Genomic DNA, 18,813 nt, shown 5'->3' on the forward strand with positions numbered 1-18,813 from the left:
CTGCTAATGCATGGTTGGCTGGAGTCTGGACCCTGCTAATGCATGGTTGGCTGGAGTCTGGACCCTGCTAATGCATGGTTGGATGTATGGAGTCTGGACCCTGCTAATGCATGGTTGGATGTGAGGAGTCTGGACCCTGCTAATGCATGGTTGGATGTGAGGAGTCTGGACCCTGCTAATGCATGGTTGGATGTGTGGACCCTGCTAATGCATGGTTGGCTGGAGTCTGGACCCTGCTAATGCATGGTTGGCTGGAGTCTGGACCCTGCTAATGCATGGTTGGCTGGAGTCTGGACCCTGCTAATGCATGGTTGGCTGGAGTCTGGACCCTGCTAATGCATGGTTGGATGTATGGAGTCTGGACCCTGCTAATGCATGGTTGGATGTGAGGAGTCTGGACCCTGCTAATGCATGGTTGGATGTGAGGAGTCTGGACCCTGCTAATGCATGGTTGGATGGAGTTTGGACCCTGCTAATGCATGGTTGGATGAAGTTTGGACCCTGCTAATGCATGGTTGGATGGAGTTTGGACCCTGCTAATGCATGGTTGGATGTGTGGAGTCTGCTAATGCATGGTTGGATGTGTGGACCCTGCTAATGCATGGTTGGCTGTAGTCTGGACCCTGCTAATGCATGGTTGGCTGGAGTCTGGACCCTGCTAATGCATGGTTGGCTGGAGTCTGGACCCTGCTAATGCATGGTTGGCTGGAGTCTGGACCCTGCTAATGCATGGTTGGCTGGAGTCTGGACCCTGCTAATGCATGGTTGGATGAAGTTTGGACCCTGCTAATGCATGGTTGGATGGAGTTTGGACCCTGCTAATGCATGGTTGGATGTGTGGAGTCTGCTAATGCATGGTTGGATGTGTGGACCCTGCTAATGCATGGTTGGCTGTAGTCTGGACCCTGCTAATGCATGGTTGGCTGGAGTCTGGACCCTGCTAATGCATGGTTGGCTGGAGTCTGGACCCTGCTAATGCATGGTTGGCTGGAGTCTGGACCCTGCTAATGCATGGTTGGCTGGAGTCTCCACCCTGCTAATGCATGGTTGGATGTGTGGAGTCTGCTAATGCATGGTTGTCTGGAGTCTGGACCCTGCTAATAAATGGTTGGCTGGCGTCTCCACCCTGCTAATGCATGGTTGGCTGGAGTCTGGACCCTGCTAATGCATGCGAAGTACAGAGTTGACAGACAATCGCTTCAGCCAATGAGCGCATAGCAAAACAGTGACGTTCATCTCCAACCTAATTTGTCAGAGCATGACATCACGCCTCTCTATATACATTTGTATTTAGTGCTTTATTGCTTTATGGCTTGACCCCCATCTTATCGCTGCTTACAGCTATATTTGTTTTTAGTCTTTTTGAACTTGGAGGGGACATCCTCCCTCACCATGTTGACAGGAGAGATGATCAGAGGAGCAGAGTTTCTACCACCGTTATTAAGACATGGACTGAATAATGGATATAGTTTATCAGTGAAGCTGCAGCCAGTGAAAGAGTAGAGGTGAACTCTGGCCTCCACGTCATAAAAGGAGACCAGACCCTCCTCATAATCCACAAACACTCCCACTGTCTGGACCTTCTCTCTTACAGGGAGGAGGACAGGAGGGTCAGCACGAGCCTTGTACTCATTTCCATTCCTCAACCGTATAGTCCAGTAACCGTTGTTGCAGGTCGCTGTGAGGTCTCCCTTCCTGTTGATGGACTCTCTGACCACTCCTAGATCCCACTCAGTCTTCCTTTTAACCTGAACCTCGTAGTAAAACCTTCCTAAGGAGAAGCCTTGTTTTCCTAAGACACAGACCCAATGTGAGAATCTCTCTTTGTTGTCTGTGAGATTCTTCCGTATGTTTCCATCATACACTTGTTTTCCATCGTCAGACAGGATGAGGCAGGGATGTGCTGTATCAGGGTCTAGAGTCACATTCACTGCATATCTCTTGATCATCCTCAGCTCAACATCACAGAGCTTCTCCATCTCTTCACTGAGTGTCTTCTCCAGCTGAGACACAGCTGTCCTCACAGTGTCCACATGTGAAGACTGATGGACATTGACCTTTGTCCAGTCCTTGGTGGGTGGAGGGGTGTTGATGGATGTGAAGTTCTGGAGGAGTTGGAGGTGGTCTTCAGAGCGTGAGTTCTGCTTCAGCTCAGAGATTCTCTTCTCTAACTGAGTGATTTCATTTTTCAGATCTTTGATGAAGCCTTCAGCCTGTTTATCTGTTGTTTTCTGCTTCTCTTCGATCACATCGATGAGCTCAGCCTGGATTCTCTCAATACAGCTGATCAGAGCAGTGAAGACCTGCACACTGCCTGCTATCACTGTGTCTGCATCTTTCCTGCTGAGCTCTACTGAGCGTTTGACCTCCTGAATCTTCACTCGTCTCTCCTGGATCATCGTCTGGATTTCAGCCTCTGTCTTCGCTTCATATTCTTCTTTCCACTCATGATTCCTGAACGGACGAACCATTTCAGAAACAAAAGTATTGATAGATGCGTTTGGTCTCTTATAGGTTTCGTAAACTAGTGGTCACGGGGTGTCTTCAACCAGTGATGTCTGTCTTTACAATCCAATAATGTTTATGATGTGATTACAGCAGAATATTAAGCTGTAAGGGTTTATCTTTCTATGTGTGATCTAATGGTCTGTCTCTCTCTCTTCTCTTTGACTAATGCTCCTCACACTCTGTGGAATCAGCTTTTAGGTCAAGCCGACTGAAACCTGACCTCATCAAACATGACGACATGCAGCCATGACCAAATATGGAGTTCCACAGTGACAAAGGTCCCCCAAAAAGCCTCTTGGTCATTTTTGAGGGGCATTGTTTTTGTGTCTGTGCATTTTCTGTCTGTCTGTCTGTCTGTCTGTCTGTCTGTCTGTCTGTCTGATTGGCTGATTGGCTGAACGCCGGGCCTGTGAGAGGGAGGCTGAGCATGGCATGAAGTCTGTGCCAAATGTGTCAATATGAGTGGCGGCGGAGAAAGAGAGAGAGAGAGAGAGAGAGAGAGAGAGAGAGAGAGAGATAGAGAGGAGCCTAGTGTGAACATATATTCCATTGGATAGTCTATAGACAATGTTCAGGCTATCCTCTGTGTCCGGGATCAACAATGCATTGCACAATGCCCGTAAACCTCAAGTTTAGCGGGCATATACAGCTAATATACGGTAATATACATTGTGATGGTACAATGCGGGAGTTTCCTGTAATATACACATCCGTATTCCATGTTTTTTGCGCAGTGTCGTGCAGTGATCTGCTGATGGTTGCACTGTCGTATGCATTCGGCGCGCAACGTTTTAATAAAATTGGCGATGTGCAAAACTAGTGAAAATAGCAAAGCTCACAGCATGCATCTCGTGAGCTGAAGTTGTGAAACAGTTGACAATGTTGTATAGAGTTGTTCCGATATCGATACTGGTATCGGTTACTCGGGCCGATACCACCCTCAAGTACTCGGTACTCGGAACCGGCCCCCGATACTTTGACCCGAGTACCAAAACATCCATTTGACACTATAGGCTGAAGGAATGCAACGGGAGCAAGTCTGACCCAACACTGCAGCAGATCACCCAAAAACAGCCGATCTACAAGCATACATTACATACATAAGTGTAGATCGGAGATCCATCTGCATATGAGAAAAAGGGGGTAAAACAAGTGGTTACTCAACAAAAATAAATAAAGTACTCGTATCGGTACTCGGTATCGGCGAGTACTAAATATTAAGCATTAATGAATGCATTGGAGTCTATGGGCTTTACAGTGTCTCTCTCTCTATGTCTGTCTCTCTCTCTATGTCTCTCTCTCTATGTCTCTCTCTCTGTCTGTCTCTCTCTCTATGTCTGTCTCTCTCTCTATGTCTGTCTGTCTGTCTGTCTGTCTGTCTGTCTGACCCAGAAGGAGGTGAAGAGAACAGACAGGCAGGATGCTGTCACCCCCCCCCCCCCCCTCGCCCCTAGCCCCCCCTCCCTGTCACCTCTTGCCACAGTGACGGCACATGACATGACATTCACCACACACACACACACACACACACACACACACACACACACACACACACACACACACACACACACACACACACACACACACACACACACACACACACACACACACACACACACACACACACACACACACGACATGACATTCGCCAGGAAATCCGAGACGCGACAGCGTCTGCCTTCCTGCTACTGACACACACACACACACACACACACACACACACACACACACACACACACACACACACACACACAGGACAGCATCTGCCTTCCTGCTGCTGAATTATTGAATGCTACAAAGGTAGCTGACGCACGCGCACACAGTCGCACGCACGCACGCGCACACACACACACACACACACACACACACACACACACACACACACACACACACACACACACACACACACACACACACACACACACACACACACACACACACACACACACAGGATATCATGTCAAGTTGCTGATGACTTTGATAAGCAATGCGTGTAGAGCTTCTAGTTCTCTCTCTGTCTCGTGTTGTTTGTCCTCTCGTTCAGATCAATGCGTAAATAAAAGATATTACATCAAGGCACGATTCATACCTACAGCATAAGATATTACATCATGGCACGATTCATACCTACAGCATAAGATATTACATCATGGCACGATTGATACCGACAGCATAAGATATTACATCAAGGCACGATTCATACCTACAGCATAAGATATTACATCAAGGCACGATTCATACCGACAGCATAAGATATTACATCAAGGCACGATTCATACCGACAGCATAAGATATTACATCAAGGCACGATTCATACCTACAGCATAAGATATTACATCAAGGCACGATTCATACCTACAGCATAAGATATTACATCAAGGCACGATTCATACCTACAGCATAAGATATTACATCAAGGCACGATTCATACCTACAGCATAAGATGACGTACAACTATACACGATTCATACCTACAGCATAAGATGACGTACAACTATACACGATTCATACCTACAGCATAAGATGACGTACAACTATACACGATTCATACCTACAGCATAAGATGACATACAACTATAGCAGAACATTATAGTGACATTCCCCCCACTTCTCTCATGCCTACAATTATTTTTTGGGCAAAAGATACAGTATATGTTTTTTGACTTGCCATTTACTTTTATGGATCCAATTAAACATGGTAAACACTGTGTTTCTACATAGGTTCACGTCTGCATGTTGTATACTGCAGTGCGTGTCTATGCACGCGTTGCGCACGTGCACGCAAATGCACATGCATGTGTCTGTGCGCGCACATGCCTTATGGGGCCGTCCCCCAACTTCTTTTTTTAAACTTAATTTTTATCCCACGATTTTTGTAAGCCATTTTTCACTCCTGTAGTCAATATCTAATGTGATCCTGGGCTCTACACACCCTCCGCCAACCTGGGGAGAGCAACGGACTTGAACTCATGCTTCCTTCATGCCTGAGTGTCCAAGTCGCTCCTTTACACCTGACAGGGGGGAGTTTCCCTGGTTGGACGTAGCGCGTGGAAGGAACACGTTCCGCGCTTTGACGATGGAGACGGCCACTAATATTTCCACACTCACTCCAGAGGGCTACTTTGCATATTACTGTCATAGCAAAAAGATCAGCTATTTTTGCTATATTTGAATTGAAATCCTGAATTATTTTTTGCTATTTTCGAATTGGAATCGAATTGGAATTGACAGAACTTTATGAACTAAATGAAATACAGACTATAACATTTTAATACTAGTCATTAAGCTACTAATTTAGACTGAAGTAATTAAAGCGGGTCATGTTTGCAAATCAGTAAATATATCAGTATTATAACCTGCGGGCCGCATTAAGTGAAGGTGGGGGCCGCATGTGGCCCCCGGGCCGCCAGTTGATATTAACATGCGGGCCGCGTTAAGTGAAGGTGGGGGCCGCATGTGGCCCCCGATCCGTCAGTTGATATTAACCTGCGGGCCGCGTTAAGTGAAGGTGGGGGCCGCATGTGGCCCCCGGGCCGCCAGTTGATATTAACATGCGGGACGCGTTAAGTGAAGGTGGGGGCCGCATGTGGCCCCCGGGCCGCCAGTTGATATTAACATGCGGGACGCGTTAAGTGAAGGTGGGGGCCGCATGTGGCCCCCGATCCGTCAGTTGATATTAACATGCGGGCCGCGTTAAGTGAAGGTGGGGGCCGCATGTGGCCCCCGGCCGCCAGTTGATATTAACCTGAGGGCCACATTAAGTGAAGGTGGGGGCCGCATGTGGCCCCCGGCCGCCAGTTGATATTAACCTGAGGGCCACATTAAGTGAAGGTGGGGGCCGCATGTGGCCCCCGGGCCGCCAGTTGATATTAACCTGAGGGCCACATTAAGTGAAGGTGGGGGCCGCATGTGGCCCCCGGGCCGCCAGTTGCCCATGTATAGCCTACGGCGGCGCTGTCACACCTGACCCCGAGCCATCCAATCAGAGCGTATTGATATAACCAAACATCGATAGAGTCTAACCTCCCCCAATCCTCCCCACCTGTGTGTTTTTTCCTCCCCATCATAGAGCGATCATTACTCATCATTGATGAATGGGAGCCGAGATGTGGAGGCGCAGAAACGCACCACAATATCAAGAGCTGCACTCCTGCTTTTCAATGGAGTGATTTATACTGTGACCGCGTGCGTGCGTGCACGTGTGTGTGTGTGCCTGCACGTGCGTGCGTGCGTGCACGTGTGTGTGTGTGTGCCTGCACGTGTGTGTGTGTGCCTGTACGTGCGTGTGTACGTGCGTGCGTGCGTGCGTGCGTGCGTGCGTGCCCAGACAGACAGTCAGTACCATATGAGGAATGATGGGTGCGGTTGCGTCATCAGTCGCCATATTGACTTTCCTGCTCACATGCTTAATTGAAGTTGTTGGGGTATACATAATGGAAGTCGGTTCTCTCTCCCTCCCTCCCTCCCTCCCTCCCTCCCTCCCTCTCTCTCTCTCTCTCTCCCTCTCCCTCTCCCTCTCTCTCTCTCTCTCTCTCTCCCCCTCTCCCCCTCTCCCCCTCTCCCTCTCCCCCTCTCTCTCTCCCCCTCTCCCCCTCTCCCTCTCTCCCCCTCTCCCCCTCTCCCCCTCTCCCTCTCTCTCTCTCTCTCTCTCTCTCTCTCTCTCTCTCTCCCCCACCCCCCCCCCCCTCCATGCATCCCCATCTCATTTCTTCTTATGGAGACGTGTGTTAGTAGTAGAGCCAGTGGCTATATGCAGCCTTGATGGAGAACCTGTGTGTATGTGTGTGTGTGTGTGTGTGTGTGTGTGTGTGTGTGTGTGTGTGTGTGTGTGTGTGTGTGTGTGTGTGTGTGTGTGTGTGTGTGTGTGTGTGTGTGTGTGTGTGTGTGTGTGTGCTTGTCCTTAATGGTGCAGAAATGAAGACTCCACTCCGAAAGGAGACCTTCATTTCTTCTTCTTTTTATTTCTTTTACAAAGCATACTGTACTTCACACAGCTCAACTAATAGATTGAATCATAATATACAGTAAGTTTTAACCCATTCTGACCTGAGATCAGATTCTAAAAATGTCTTCCACATCCTGACAGTTTTCTGAAAAAACTATGTTTCTATGTCAGTCGTTCTTCGATTTTTCAAAAATAGCAAACCTACAAGCTCGTAGCGCGCCACTCGGTGGCGCGCTATGAGCTTGTAGATCTGCTATTTTTCAATAGCTAAAGCATAACATAATGCTAACACCAAAAGTGGTTCCCTCCCAAAAGGGGTTAAGGACTTCAAATAGACTTTCCAGCTCCTGCTTATACACCAAATCAGCTATAGGAAAAAAACATTATGATGATGGCCACATATGGCAGCCCTGCAGCACTCTCAGTCTTATAGACACAGGACAAAAAACAAACATCTATAGTGCAAAGAAGAACACAAACACAAAGTGCAAAGTGAAGTGACAGTGCAATACAGTTCAAGGTCAGCTGTCCAGCAGCCTGACTGCCTGGGGGAAGAAACTGTTACTGAGACGGGTTGGTACGAGATTTGATGCTCTGGTAGAGTTTTTTGGAAGGGAGTGGTTTGAACAGGGTATTTGCGGGATGGCTGGTGTCTTTAATGATGTTGTGGGCTTTTTTTCGTACAGCGAGTGGTGTAGATGTTGTGGAGGCTGGGTAGTTCTGTGCTGCCGATGATTTTAGCTGCTGTTTTAACGGTCCTCTGCAACATGTTGCAGTCCTGAGCGGTCGTGTTACCGTACCACACTGTGATACAGCCAGTTAAGACACTTTCAAATTATACAACTGTACAAGTTCACTAGTCCTTTTGTACTTATACAGTAGGCCACATTTTTTAAGGCGCCTCAGAAAGTACAGTCGCTGCTGCGCCTTCTTGAGGATGTACTCGGTGTTGAGTGACCATGTGAATGTGTCTGTGATGTTGTGTATGCCCAGGAATTTAAAGTTATCAACTATATCGACAGATGGCCCCTGGGGGGTGGAAATGGGGGTGTGGATATCTTTGGACTTCCTAAAAGTATTTTGCGTTGAACAAATTTGTTTAGAAATCCATGTCGTTACACACCGCATCTCCGCTATATAGCTAAAGAGTGCTGCATGGTTTGCGCCCCCAAAAATAGCTGATCTACAAGCTCTCAACGCGTCGACGTCTTGTGAGCTTGTAGATCTGCTATTTTTGCTATTTTCATCCAAAAGTGCCCTCTTACGGGATTTCAGCCCCCGCCTCTCTCTCACTCTCTACACGTCGCTGTGTATAAGACATCATGCTTTTCTCAACGGTCAGTGTGAGTTACTAAGGAGCTGTTTCTGTTGAGACTATTCCATTTATAATGACAGGCGGGGTTGGCGAAAGGGCCTTTCTGTGTGGAGTTTGCATGTTCTCCCCGTTTCCCCTAGGGTAGATACCCTCACATGTTTTCCCCGTGTCCCCTAGGGTAGATACCCTCACATGTTCTCCCCGTGTCCCCTAGGGTAGGTACCCTCACATGTTCTCCCCGTGTCCCCTAGGGTAGATACCCTCACATGTTCTCCCCGTGTCCCCTAGGGTAGGTACCCTCACATGTTCTCCCCGTGTCCCCTAGGGTAGATACCCTCACATGTTCTCCCCGTGTCCCCTAGGGTAGGTACCCTCACATGTTCTCCCCGTGTCCCCTAGGGTAGGTACCCTCACATGTTCTCCCCGTGTCCCCTAGGGTAGATACCCTCACATGTTCTCCCCGTGTCCCCTAGGGTAGGTACCCTCACATGTTCTCCCCGTGTCCCCTAGGGTAGGTACCCTCACAAAAAACATGCATTAATCCTGGTCTCTAAACTGCCTCCCCCTGGCCAGCCGGGGCGCCTGATGGAGGGGAAAGGAACTGGTTGGAATAACGTGTTCCTTCCACGCGCTACGTCCAACCAGGGAAACTCCCCCCTGTCAGGTGTAAAGGAGCAACTTGGACACTCAGGCATGAAGGAAGCATGAGTTCAAGTCCGTTGCTCTCCCCATGTCCCCCATATATGGGGACTAGGTTGGCGGAGGGTGTGTAGAGCCCAGGATCACATTAGATAATTGACACAGGGGTGAAAAATGGGTTACAAAATCGTGGGATAAAAATTTATTTAAAAAAAATATATAATGACAGAAAGGAGATTTACGTACAAGTACTAGTAGCAACTTTCATTTAACTATATATCTATATAACTATCTATATGCTGCCTCAGTAGCCTGCTGTTGTAGACAAGTCGAAAAGTCAAAGTCGTACGATTTGTCACACACGTTACCGCAGTGAAATTTGTTCTCCGCATTTGACCCATCTCTTGGAGCGGTGAGCCAAGGAGTGGTGAGCTGCAGCCGTGCCACGCTCGGGAATCATTTGATTAGTAGATTTGACCCCCCCAATGCAACCCATTGATGCTGAGTGCCAAGCAGGGAGGCACTGTATGGGTCCCATTTTACAGTCTTTGGTATGACCCGGCCGGGGATCGAACCCCGACCTCCCAGTTTCAGGGCGGACACTCTAACCACAAGGCCACTGTCTGGTAGACAGTGGTTTTAATGTTACAGCGAACGAAGGCTAACACAAATCTCGGAGGTTTGAATGTTACAGCGAACGAAGGCTAACACAGATCTCGGAAGTTTCACAACTAAGTTACCAGAACGTTCTCTGTATAACTTTGGCCATCTGAGAAGAAGAGCCGTACTTCTGCAATAAATCATGCGACTCCACTGCAAAAACATCTCTGTATTAGCATACATGCATAACTCATATGCATATAAATAATGCCGTTTGTTTGTTATTCCTTATTCCTTATTTGAAGGTTTGCTCTTTCCTATGAAGAACTAGTAAAAAAACCTGTGTGGCCAAATACACGCACAAACCAAAGCACGCAACGCACGCACGCACGCACGCACACACGCACAGTATAAATCGCACACACAGGACAGAGAGAGACAACTTTCAAAAGTATATACAAGCTAACCTCTCATATGGATGTATAAGTATCTCTGCCAGAAAATCTTTTTATAGTTTCACAGGATAGTATTACCCAGTAATTGTGTTAGGGTAACACAGCTTCTGTTTACACCTTTCCTATTATTTATTTGTACATATCTTGATTGTTTTGTTCCACTTTGCTTTGGCAATGTAAAACGTATTTTTTTCATGCCAATAAAGCTCCTTTGAATTGAATTGACAGAGAAAGAGAGAGAGAGGAATAGAGGCCCTACATCTCTCTCTCTCTCTCTCTCTCTCTCTCTCTCTCTCTCTCTCTCTCTCTCTCTGATGTACAGCAGAGAGAGAGAGAGAGAAAAAGTATCAAAAGAGAGCGAGGGCAGAGGGGTGTGGCCAAAACAGGATGGAGTGACAAAGAGGAGGCTAACGGTCGGAGGCTAACGAGGACAATGGGAGGCGAGAGATGAAAGATTAGGATTTAGGACGAGGCAGTAGGGAGTAGGGAGGGAGGGAGTAGGGATGGAGGGAGTAGGGAGGGAGGGAGCAGGGAGGGAGGGAGTAGGGAGGGAGGGAGTAGGGAGGGAGGGAGCAGGGAGGGAGCGAGTAGGGAGGGAGGGAGCAGGGAGGGAGCGAGTAGGGAGGGAGGGAGCAGGGAGGGAGGGAGTAGGGATGGAGGGAGTAGGGAGGGAGGGAGTAGGGAGGGAGGGAGAGGAAGGCTGATGACTGGCAAGTCTGAAACACCACATAAATCAGGTTTTCAGTGAGCCATGCCAAATGCACGCACGCGCGCACGCGCGCATGCACACACGCACGCACATGAACGCAAACACGCACGTCCAATTTAGGAAATAAGTCCAATTTTTACCACTCCGACTCAGATCCTTTCCAGATCTCGGAATGGATATACTGTAGGACATGTTATCCATATTGCGTTCATGTGGTGGTGGCGTGCACGTGGCTCTTATTGCAGTCATGTGGTGGTGGTGGCGTGCACGTGGCTGCATATTGCAGTCATGTGGTGGTGGCGTGCACGTGGCTCTTATTGCAGTCATGTGGTGGTGGTGGCGTGCACGTGGCTCTTATTGCAGTCATGTGGTGGTGGTGGCGTGCACATGGCTGCATATTGCAGTCATGTGGTGGTGGCGTGCACGTGGCTCTTATTGCAGTCATGTGGTGGTGGCGTGCACGTGGCTCTTATTGCAGTCATGTGGTGGTGGTGGCGTGCACGTGGCTCTTATTGCAGTCATGTGGTGGTGGTGGCGTGCACATGGCTCTTATTGCAGTCATGTGGTGGTGGTGGCGTGCACATGGCTCTTATTGCAGTCATGTGGTGGTGGCGTGCACGTGGCTCTTATTGCAGTCATGTGGTGGTGGTGGCGTGCACGTGGCTCTTATTGCAGTCATGTGGTGGTGGTGGCGTGCACATGGCTCTTATTGCAGTCATGTGGTGGTGGTGGCGTGCACGTGGCTCTTATTGCAGTCATGTGGTGGTGGTGGCGTGCACGTGGCTGCATATTGCAGTCATGTGGTGGTGGTGGCGTGCACGTGGCTGCATATTGCAGTCATGTGGTGGTGGTGGCGTGCACGTGGCTGCATATTGCAGTCATGTGGTGGTGGCGTGCACATGGCTCTTATTGCAGTCATGTGGTGGTGGTGGCGTGCACGTGGCTGCATATTGCAGTCATGTGGTGGTGGTGTGCACGTGGCTCTTATTGCAGTCATGTGGTGGTGGTGGTGGCGTGCACATGGCTGCATATTGCAGTCATGTGGTGGTGGCGTGCACGTGGCTCTTATTGCAGTCATGTGGTGGTGGCGTGCACGTGGCTCTTATTGCAGTCATGTGGTGGTGGCGTGCACGTGGCTCTTATTGCAGTCATGTGGTGGTGGCGTGCACGTGGCTCTTATTGCAGTCATGTGGTGGTGGCGTGCACGTGGCTCATATTGCAGTCATGTGGTGGTGCCGTGCACGTGGCTGCATATTGCAGTCATGTGGTGGTGGCGTGCACGTGGCTGCATATTGCTGGTCATGTGGTGGTGGCGTGCACATGGCTCTTATTGCAGTCATGTGGTGGTGGCGTGCACGTGGCTCTTATTGCAGTCATGTGGTGGTGGCGTGCACGTGGCTCATATTGCAGTCATGTGGTGGTGCCGTGCACGTGGCTGCATATTGCAGTCATGTGGTGGTGACGTGCACGTGGCTGCATATTGCTGGTCATGTGGTGGTGGCGTGCACGTGGCTCATATTGCAGTCATGTGGTGGTGGCGTGCACGTGGCTGCATATTGCTGGTCATGTGGTGGTGGCGTGCACGTGGCTGCATATTGCAGTCATGTGGTGGTGGTGGCGTGCACGTGGCTGCATATTGCAGTCATGTGGTGGTGGCGTGCACGTGGCTCTTATTGCGGTCATGTGTTGGTACCGTGCACGTGGCTCTTATTGCAGTCATGTGGTGGTGGTGGTGGCGTGCACGTGGCTCTTATTGCAGTCATGTGGTGGTGGTGCCGTGCACGTGGCTGCATATTGCAGTCATGTGGTGGTGGTGGCGTGCACGTGGCTGCATATTGCAGTCATGTGGTGGTGGTGGCGTGCACGTGGCTGCATATTGCAGTCATGTGGTGGAGGTGGCGTGCACGTGGCTGCATATTGCAGTCATGTGGTGGTGGTGGCGTGCACGTGGCTCATATTGCGGTCATGTGGTGGTGCCGTGCACGTGGCTGCATATTGCAGTCATGTGGTGGTGCCGTGCACGTGGCTGCATATTGCAGTCATGTGGTGGTGCCGTGCACGTGGCTGCATATTGCAGTCATGTGGTGGTGGTGGCGTGCACGTGGCTGCATATTGCAGTCATGTGGTGGTGGCGTGCGCGTGGCTCATATTGCGGTCATGTGGTGGTGCCGTGCACGTGGCTCATATTGCAGTCATGTGGTGGTGGCGTGCACGTGGCTCATATTGCAGTCATGTGGTGGTGGCGTGCACGTGGCTGCATATTGCAGTCATGTGGTGGTGGTGGCGTGCACGTGGCTGCATATTGCAGTCATGTGGTGGTGGCGTGCACGTGGCTGCATATTGCAGTCATGTGGTGGTGCCGTGCACGTGGCTGCATATTGCTGGTCATGTGGTGGTGCCGTGCACGTGGCTGCATATTGCAGTCATGTGGTGGTGGCGTGCACGTGGCTCTTATTGCGGTCATGTGGTGGTGGCGTGCACGTGGCTCATATTGCAGTCATGTGGTGGTGGCGTGCACGTGGCTCATATTGCGGTCATGTGGTGGTGGCGTGCACGTGGCTCATATTGCAGTCATGTGGTGGTGGCGTGCACGTGGCTTTTATTGCGGTCATGTGGTGGTGGCGTGCACGTGGCTCATATTGCGGTCATGTGGTGGTGCCGTGCACGTGGCTCTTATTGCGGTCATGTGGTGGTGGCGTGCACGTGGCTGCATATTGCAGTCATGTGGTGGTGGTACCGTGCACGTGGCTGCATATTGCAGTCATGTGGTGGTGGTACCGTGCACGTGGCTCATATTGCAGTCATGTGGTGGTGCCGTGCACGTAGCTCATATTGCAGTCATGTGGTGGTGGCGTGCACGTGGCTCATATTGCAGTCATGTGGTGGTGGCGTGCACGTGGCTCATATTGCAGTCATGTGGTGGTGCCGTGCGCGTGGCTCATATTGCAGTCATGTGGTGGTGGCGTGCACGTGGCTCATATTGCGGTCATGTGGTGGTGGCGTGCACGTGGCTCATATTGCAGTCATGTGGTGGTGGCGTGCACGTGGCTCATATTGCAGTCATGTGGTGGTGCCGTGCGCGTGGCTCATATTGCGGTCATGTGGTGGTGGCGTGCACGTGGCTCATATTGCAGTCATGTGGTGGTGGCGTGCACGTGGCTCATATTGCGGTCATGTGGTGGTACCGTGCACGTGGCTCATATTGCGGTCATGTGGTGGTGGCGTGCACGTGGCTCATATTGCGGTCATGTGGTGGTACCGTGCACGTGGCTCATATTGCGGTCATGTGGTGGTGGCGTGCACGTGGCTGCATATTGCGGTCATGTGGTGGTGGCGTGCACGTGGCTCATATTGCGGTCATGTGGTGGTGGTGGCGTGCACGTGGCTCTTATTGCGGTCATGTGGTGGTGGCGTGCACGTGGCTCATATTGCAGTCATGTGGTGGTGCCGTGCACGTGGCTGCATATTGCAGTCATGTGGTGGTGGCGTGCACGTGGCTCATATTGCAGTCATGTGGTGGTGGCGTGCACGTGGCTCATATTGCGGTCATGTGGTGGTACCGTGCACGTGGCTCTTATTGCAGTCATGTGGTGGTGGCGTGCACGTGGCTCATATTGCAGTCATGTGGTGGTGGCGTGCACGTGGCTCATATTGCAGTCATGTGGTGGTGCCGTGCACGTGGCTGCATATTGCAGTCATGTGGTGGTGGTGGTGGCGTGCACGTGGCTGCATATTGCAGTCATGTGGTGGTGGCGTGCACGTGGCTGCATATTGCTGGTCATGTGGTGGTGGCGTGCACGTGGCTGCATATTGCAGTCATGTGGTGGTGGTGGCGTGCACGTGGCTGCATATTGCAGTCATGTGGTGGTGGTGGCGTGCACGTGGCTGCATATTGCAGTCATGTGGTGGTGGCGTGCACGTGGCTCTTATTGCAGTCATGTGGTGGTGGCGTGCACGTGGCTCTTATTGCGGTCATGTGTTGGTACCGTGCACGTGGCTCTTATTGCAGTCATGTGGTGGTGGCGTGCACGTGGCTCATATTGCAGTCATGTGGTGGTGGCGTGCACGTGGCTCATATTGCTGGTCATGTGGTGGTGCCGTGCACGTGGCTCATATTGCGGTCATGTGGTGGTGGCGTGCACGTGGCTGCATATTGCGGTCATGTGGTGGTGGCGTGGACGTGGCTCATATTGCTGGTCATGTGGTGGTGCCGTGCACGTGGCTCATATTGCGGTCATGTGGTGGTGGCGTGCACGTGGCTCATATTGCGGTCATGTGGTGGCGGCGTGCACGTGGCTGCATATTGCAGTAATGTGGTGGTGGTGGCGTGCACGTGGCTCATATTGCAGTCATGTGGTGGTGGCGTGCACGTGGCTCATATTGCAGTCATGTGGTGGTGCCGTGCACGTGGCTCATATTGCAGTCATGTGGTGGTGCCGTGCACGTGGCTCATATTGCTGGTCATGTGGTGGTGGCGTGCACGTGGCTCATATTGCTGGTCATGTGGTGGTGCCGTGCACGTGGCTCATATTGCGGTCATGTGGTGGTGGCGTGCACGTGGCTCTTATTGCTGTCATGTGGTGGTGGCGTGCACGTGGCTGCATATTGCAGTCATGTGGTGGTGCCGTGCACGTGGCTCATATTGCGGTCATGTGGTGGTGCCGTGCACGTGGCTCATATTGCGGTCATGTGGTGGTGCCGTGCACGTGGCTCTTATTGCAGTCATGTGGTGGTGCCGTGCACGTGGCTCATATTGCGGTCATGTGGTGGTGGCGTGCACGTGGCTCATATTGCTGTCATGTGGTGGTGCCGTGCACGTGGCTCATATTGCGGTCATGTGGTGGTGCCGTGCACGTGGCTCATATTGCGGTCATGTGGTGGTGCCGTGCACGTGGCTCTTATTGCAGTCATGTGGTGGTGCCGTGCACGTGGCTCTTATTGCAGTCATGTGGTGGTGGTGGCGTGCACGTGGCTCTTTTTGCGGTCATGTGGTGGTGGTGCCGTGCACGTGGCTCATATTGCTGGTCATGTGGTGGTGGCGTGCACGTGGCTCATATTGCAGTCATGTGGTGGTGGCATGCACGTGGCTCTTATTGCTGTCATGTGGTGGTGGCGTGCACGTGGCTCATATTGCTGGTCATGTGGTGGTGGCGTGCACGTGGCTCATATTGCTGGTCATGTGGTGGTGGCGTGCACGTGGCTCATATTGCTGGTCATGTGGTGGTGGCGTGCACGTGGCTCATATTGCGGTCATGTGGTGGTGGCGTGCACGTGGCTCATATTGCGGTCATGTGGTGGTGGCGTGCACGTGGCTGCATATTGCGGTCATGTGGTGGTGGCGTGCACGTGGCTCATATTGCTGTCATGTGGTGGTGCCGTGCACGTGGCTCATATTGCAGTCATGTGGTGGTGGCGTGCACGTGGCTCATATTGCAGTCATGTGGTGGTGGCGTGCACGTGGCTCTTATTGCTGTCATGTGGTGGTGCCGTGCACGTGGCTGCATATTGCAGTCATGTGGTGGTGGCGTGCACGTGGCTCATATTGCAGTCATGTGGTGGTGCCGTGCACGTGGCTCATATTGCGGTCATGTGGTGGTGGTGGCGTGCACGTGGCTCTTATTGCTGTCATGTGGTGGTGGCGTGCACGTGGCTCTTATTGCTGTCATGTGGTGGTGGCGTGCACGTGGCTGCATATTGCAGTCATGTGGTGGTGGCGTGCACGTGGCTGCATATTGCAGTCATGTGGTGGTGCCGTGCACGTGGCTCATATTGCTGGTCATGTGGTGGTGGCGTGCACGTGGCTCATATTGCAGTCATGTGGTGGTGGCGTGCACGTGGCTCATATTGCGGTCATGTGGTGGTGGCGTGCACGTGGCTCATATTGCGGTCATGTGGTGGTGGCGTGCACGTGGCTCATATTGCGGTCATGTGGTGGTACCGTGCACGTGGCTCATATTGCGGTCATGTGGTGGTGGCGTGCACGTGGCTCATATTGCGGTCATGTGGTGGTGCCGTGCACGTGGCTGCATATTGCGGTCATGTGGTGGTGGCGTGCACGTGGCTCTTATTGCGGTCATGTGGTGGTGGCGTGCACGTGGCTCATATTGCGGTCATGTGGTGGTGCCGTGCACGTGGCTCATATTGCGGTCATGTGGTGGTGGCGTGCACGTGGCTCATATTGCAGTCATGTGGTGGTACCGTGCACGTGGCTCTTATTGCAGTCATGTGGTGGTGGCGTGCACGTGGCTCATATTGCGGTCATGTGGTGGTGCCGTGCACGTGGCTCTTATTGCGGTCATGTGGTGGTGGCGTGCACGTGGCTCTTATTGCAGTCATGTGGTGGTGGCGTGCACGTGGCTCTTATTGCTGTCATGTGGTGGTGGCGTGCACGTGGCTCTTATTGCTGTCATGTGGTGGTGGCGTGCACGTGGCTCATATTGCGGTCATGTGGTGGTGCCGTGCGCGTGGCTCATATTGCAGTCATGTGGTGGTGGCGTGCACGTGGCTCATATTGCGGTCATGTGGTGGTGCCGTGCACGTGGCTCATATTGCAGTCATGTGGTGGTGGCGTGCACGTGGCTCATATTGCGGTCATGTGGTGGTGGTGGCGTGCACGTGGCTGCGGTTCGAGGCAGGCCAAGGCCAAGCGCTGATGAACACAAAGTCCCAACACACCCTGCACTGATCTTTAAATAAGATTCAAAGGAAAGTCTCGGTGCAATTTCAGCCAACGAAGCTGCTGCGATGTGGTGCAGCGCTGCTGCGATGTGGTGCAGCGCTGCTGCGATGTGGTGCAGCGCTGCTGCGATGTGGTGCAGCGCTGCTGCAGGGCACCGTTTGACACAGAGCGTCAGCGAGATGCTTTTCAGACACATTTCTTTAACCCATTTAGGCCCGACGTCGACATTTAAGAAATGTCTTCTAAATCCTGACAGTTTTCTGAAAAACCTCATGTTTCTGTATCAGTGGTGCTCAATATTTCATGTCAAGGACCCCAACAATTATATGTAATAAGCCTCCGCCCCCCCATCTGAAAATATGTTGTTCCAGGGACCTCCCCCCAGAAGCAAAGATTTGAGTTAAAATGTTCACTCTGTAATAATATATATTCAAAGATCTGAGGCACATTTTCACGATTTTTAAAAAATAGCAGACCTACAAGCTCATAGCGCGGCACTCGGTGCCGCGCTATGAGCTTGTAGATCTGCTATTTTTCAATAGCTAAAGTGTAACATAACGCTTTAAAACACCAAAAGGGGTTCCCGCCCAGATGTGATAAAGCTGTACTTATTCATGCTTAGTTGCACACGGTATACGGTGTTGCCGTGCGCATGCACTGAAAATATCTGATCTACAAGCTCACACCAAGTCGCTGTGTGTGTGTGATACCCGCGCAACAAATAAGCATGCTGCTATAGTTTAGTTCATTTTATCTGTATAAATGTAAGGCTATATCTTACCCATTATCCATAAACTTATTTGATTATTATTATTTTTGTACTATTTAGAAAAACCTTTTAACACAATCCGTGCCGGGATTCCTTCAAAATAGGAGCTCTGGGGTGCCGGAAAGACATGGCCGCTTTTACTCTGAAACCCACGACCCGGAAACAATCCGCAAAAAAAGTTTGCTTTACATTGC

General features: G+C 51.2%; 1 protein-coding gene across 1 annotated transcript; it reads right to left on the minus strand.

The window, feature by feature from the left end:
- Positions 1 to 1,325: 1,325 nt before the first annotated feature.
- LOC306940553 (pyrin-like) lies at positions 1,326 to 18,046 on the minus strand (the record flags this gene model as incomplete). Its single annotated transcript, XM_079525649.1, has 2 exons — positions 1,326 to 2,283; positions 17,904 to 18,046. The coding sequence occupies 2 exons, from the start codon at positions 18,044 to 18,046 to the stop codon at positions 1,326 to 1,328; spliced, it is 1,101 nt and encodes a 366-aa protein (XP_079381775.1).
- Positions 18,047 to 18,813: the final 767 nt, after the last annotated feature.

This window comes from Electrona antarctica (genome assembly GCF_951216825.1).
Source record: "Electrona antarctica genome assembly, chromosome: 17".
NCBI classification, from domain to species: Eukaryota; Metazoa; Chordata; class Actinopteri; order Myctophiformes; family Myctophidae; genus Electrona; species Electrona antarctica.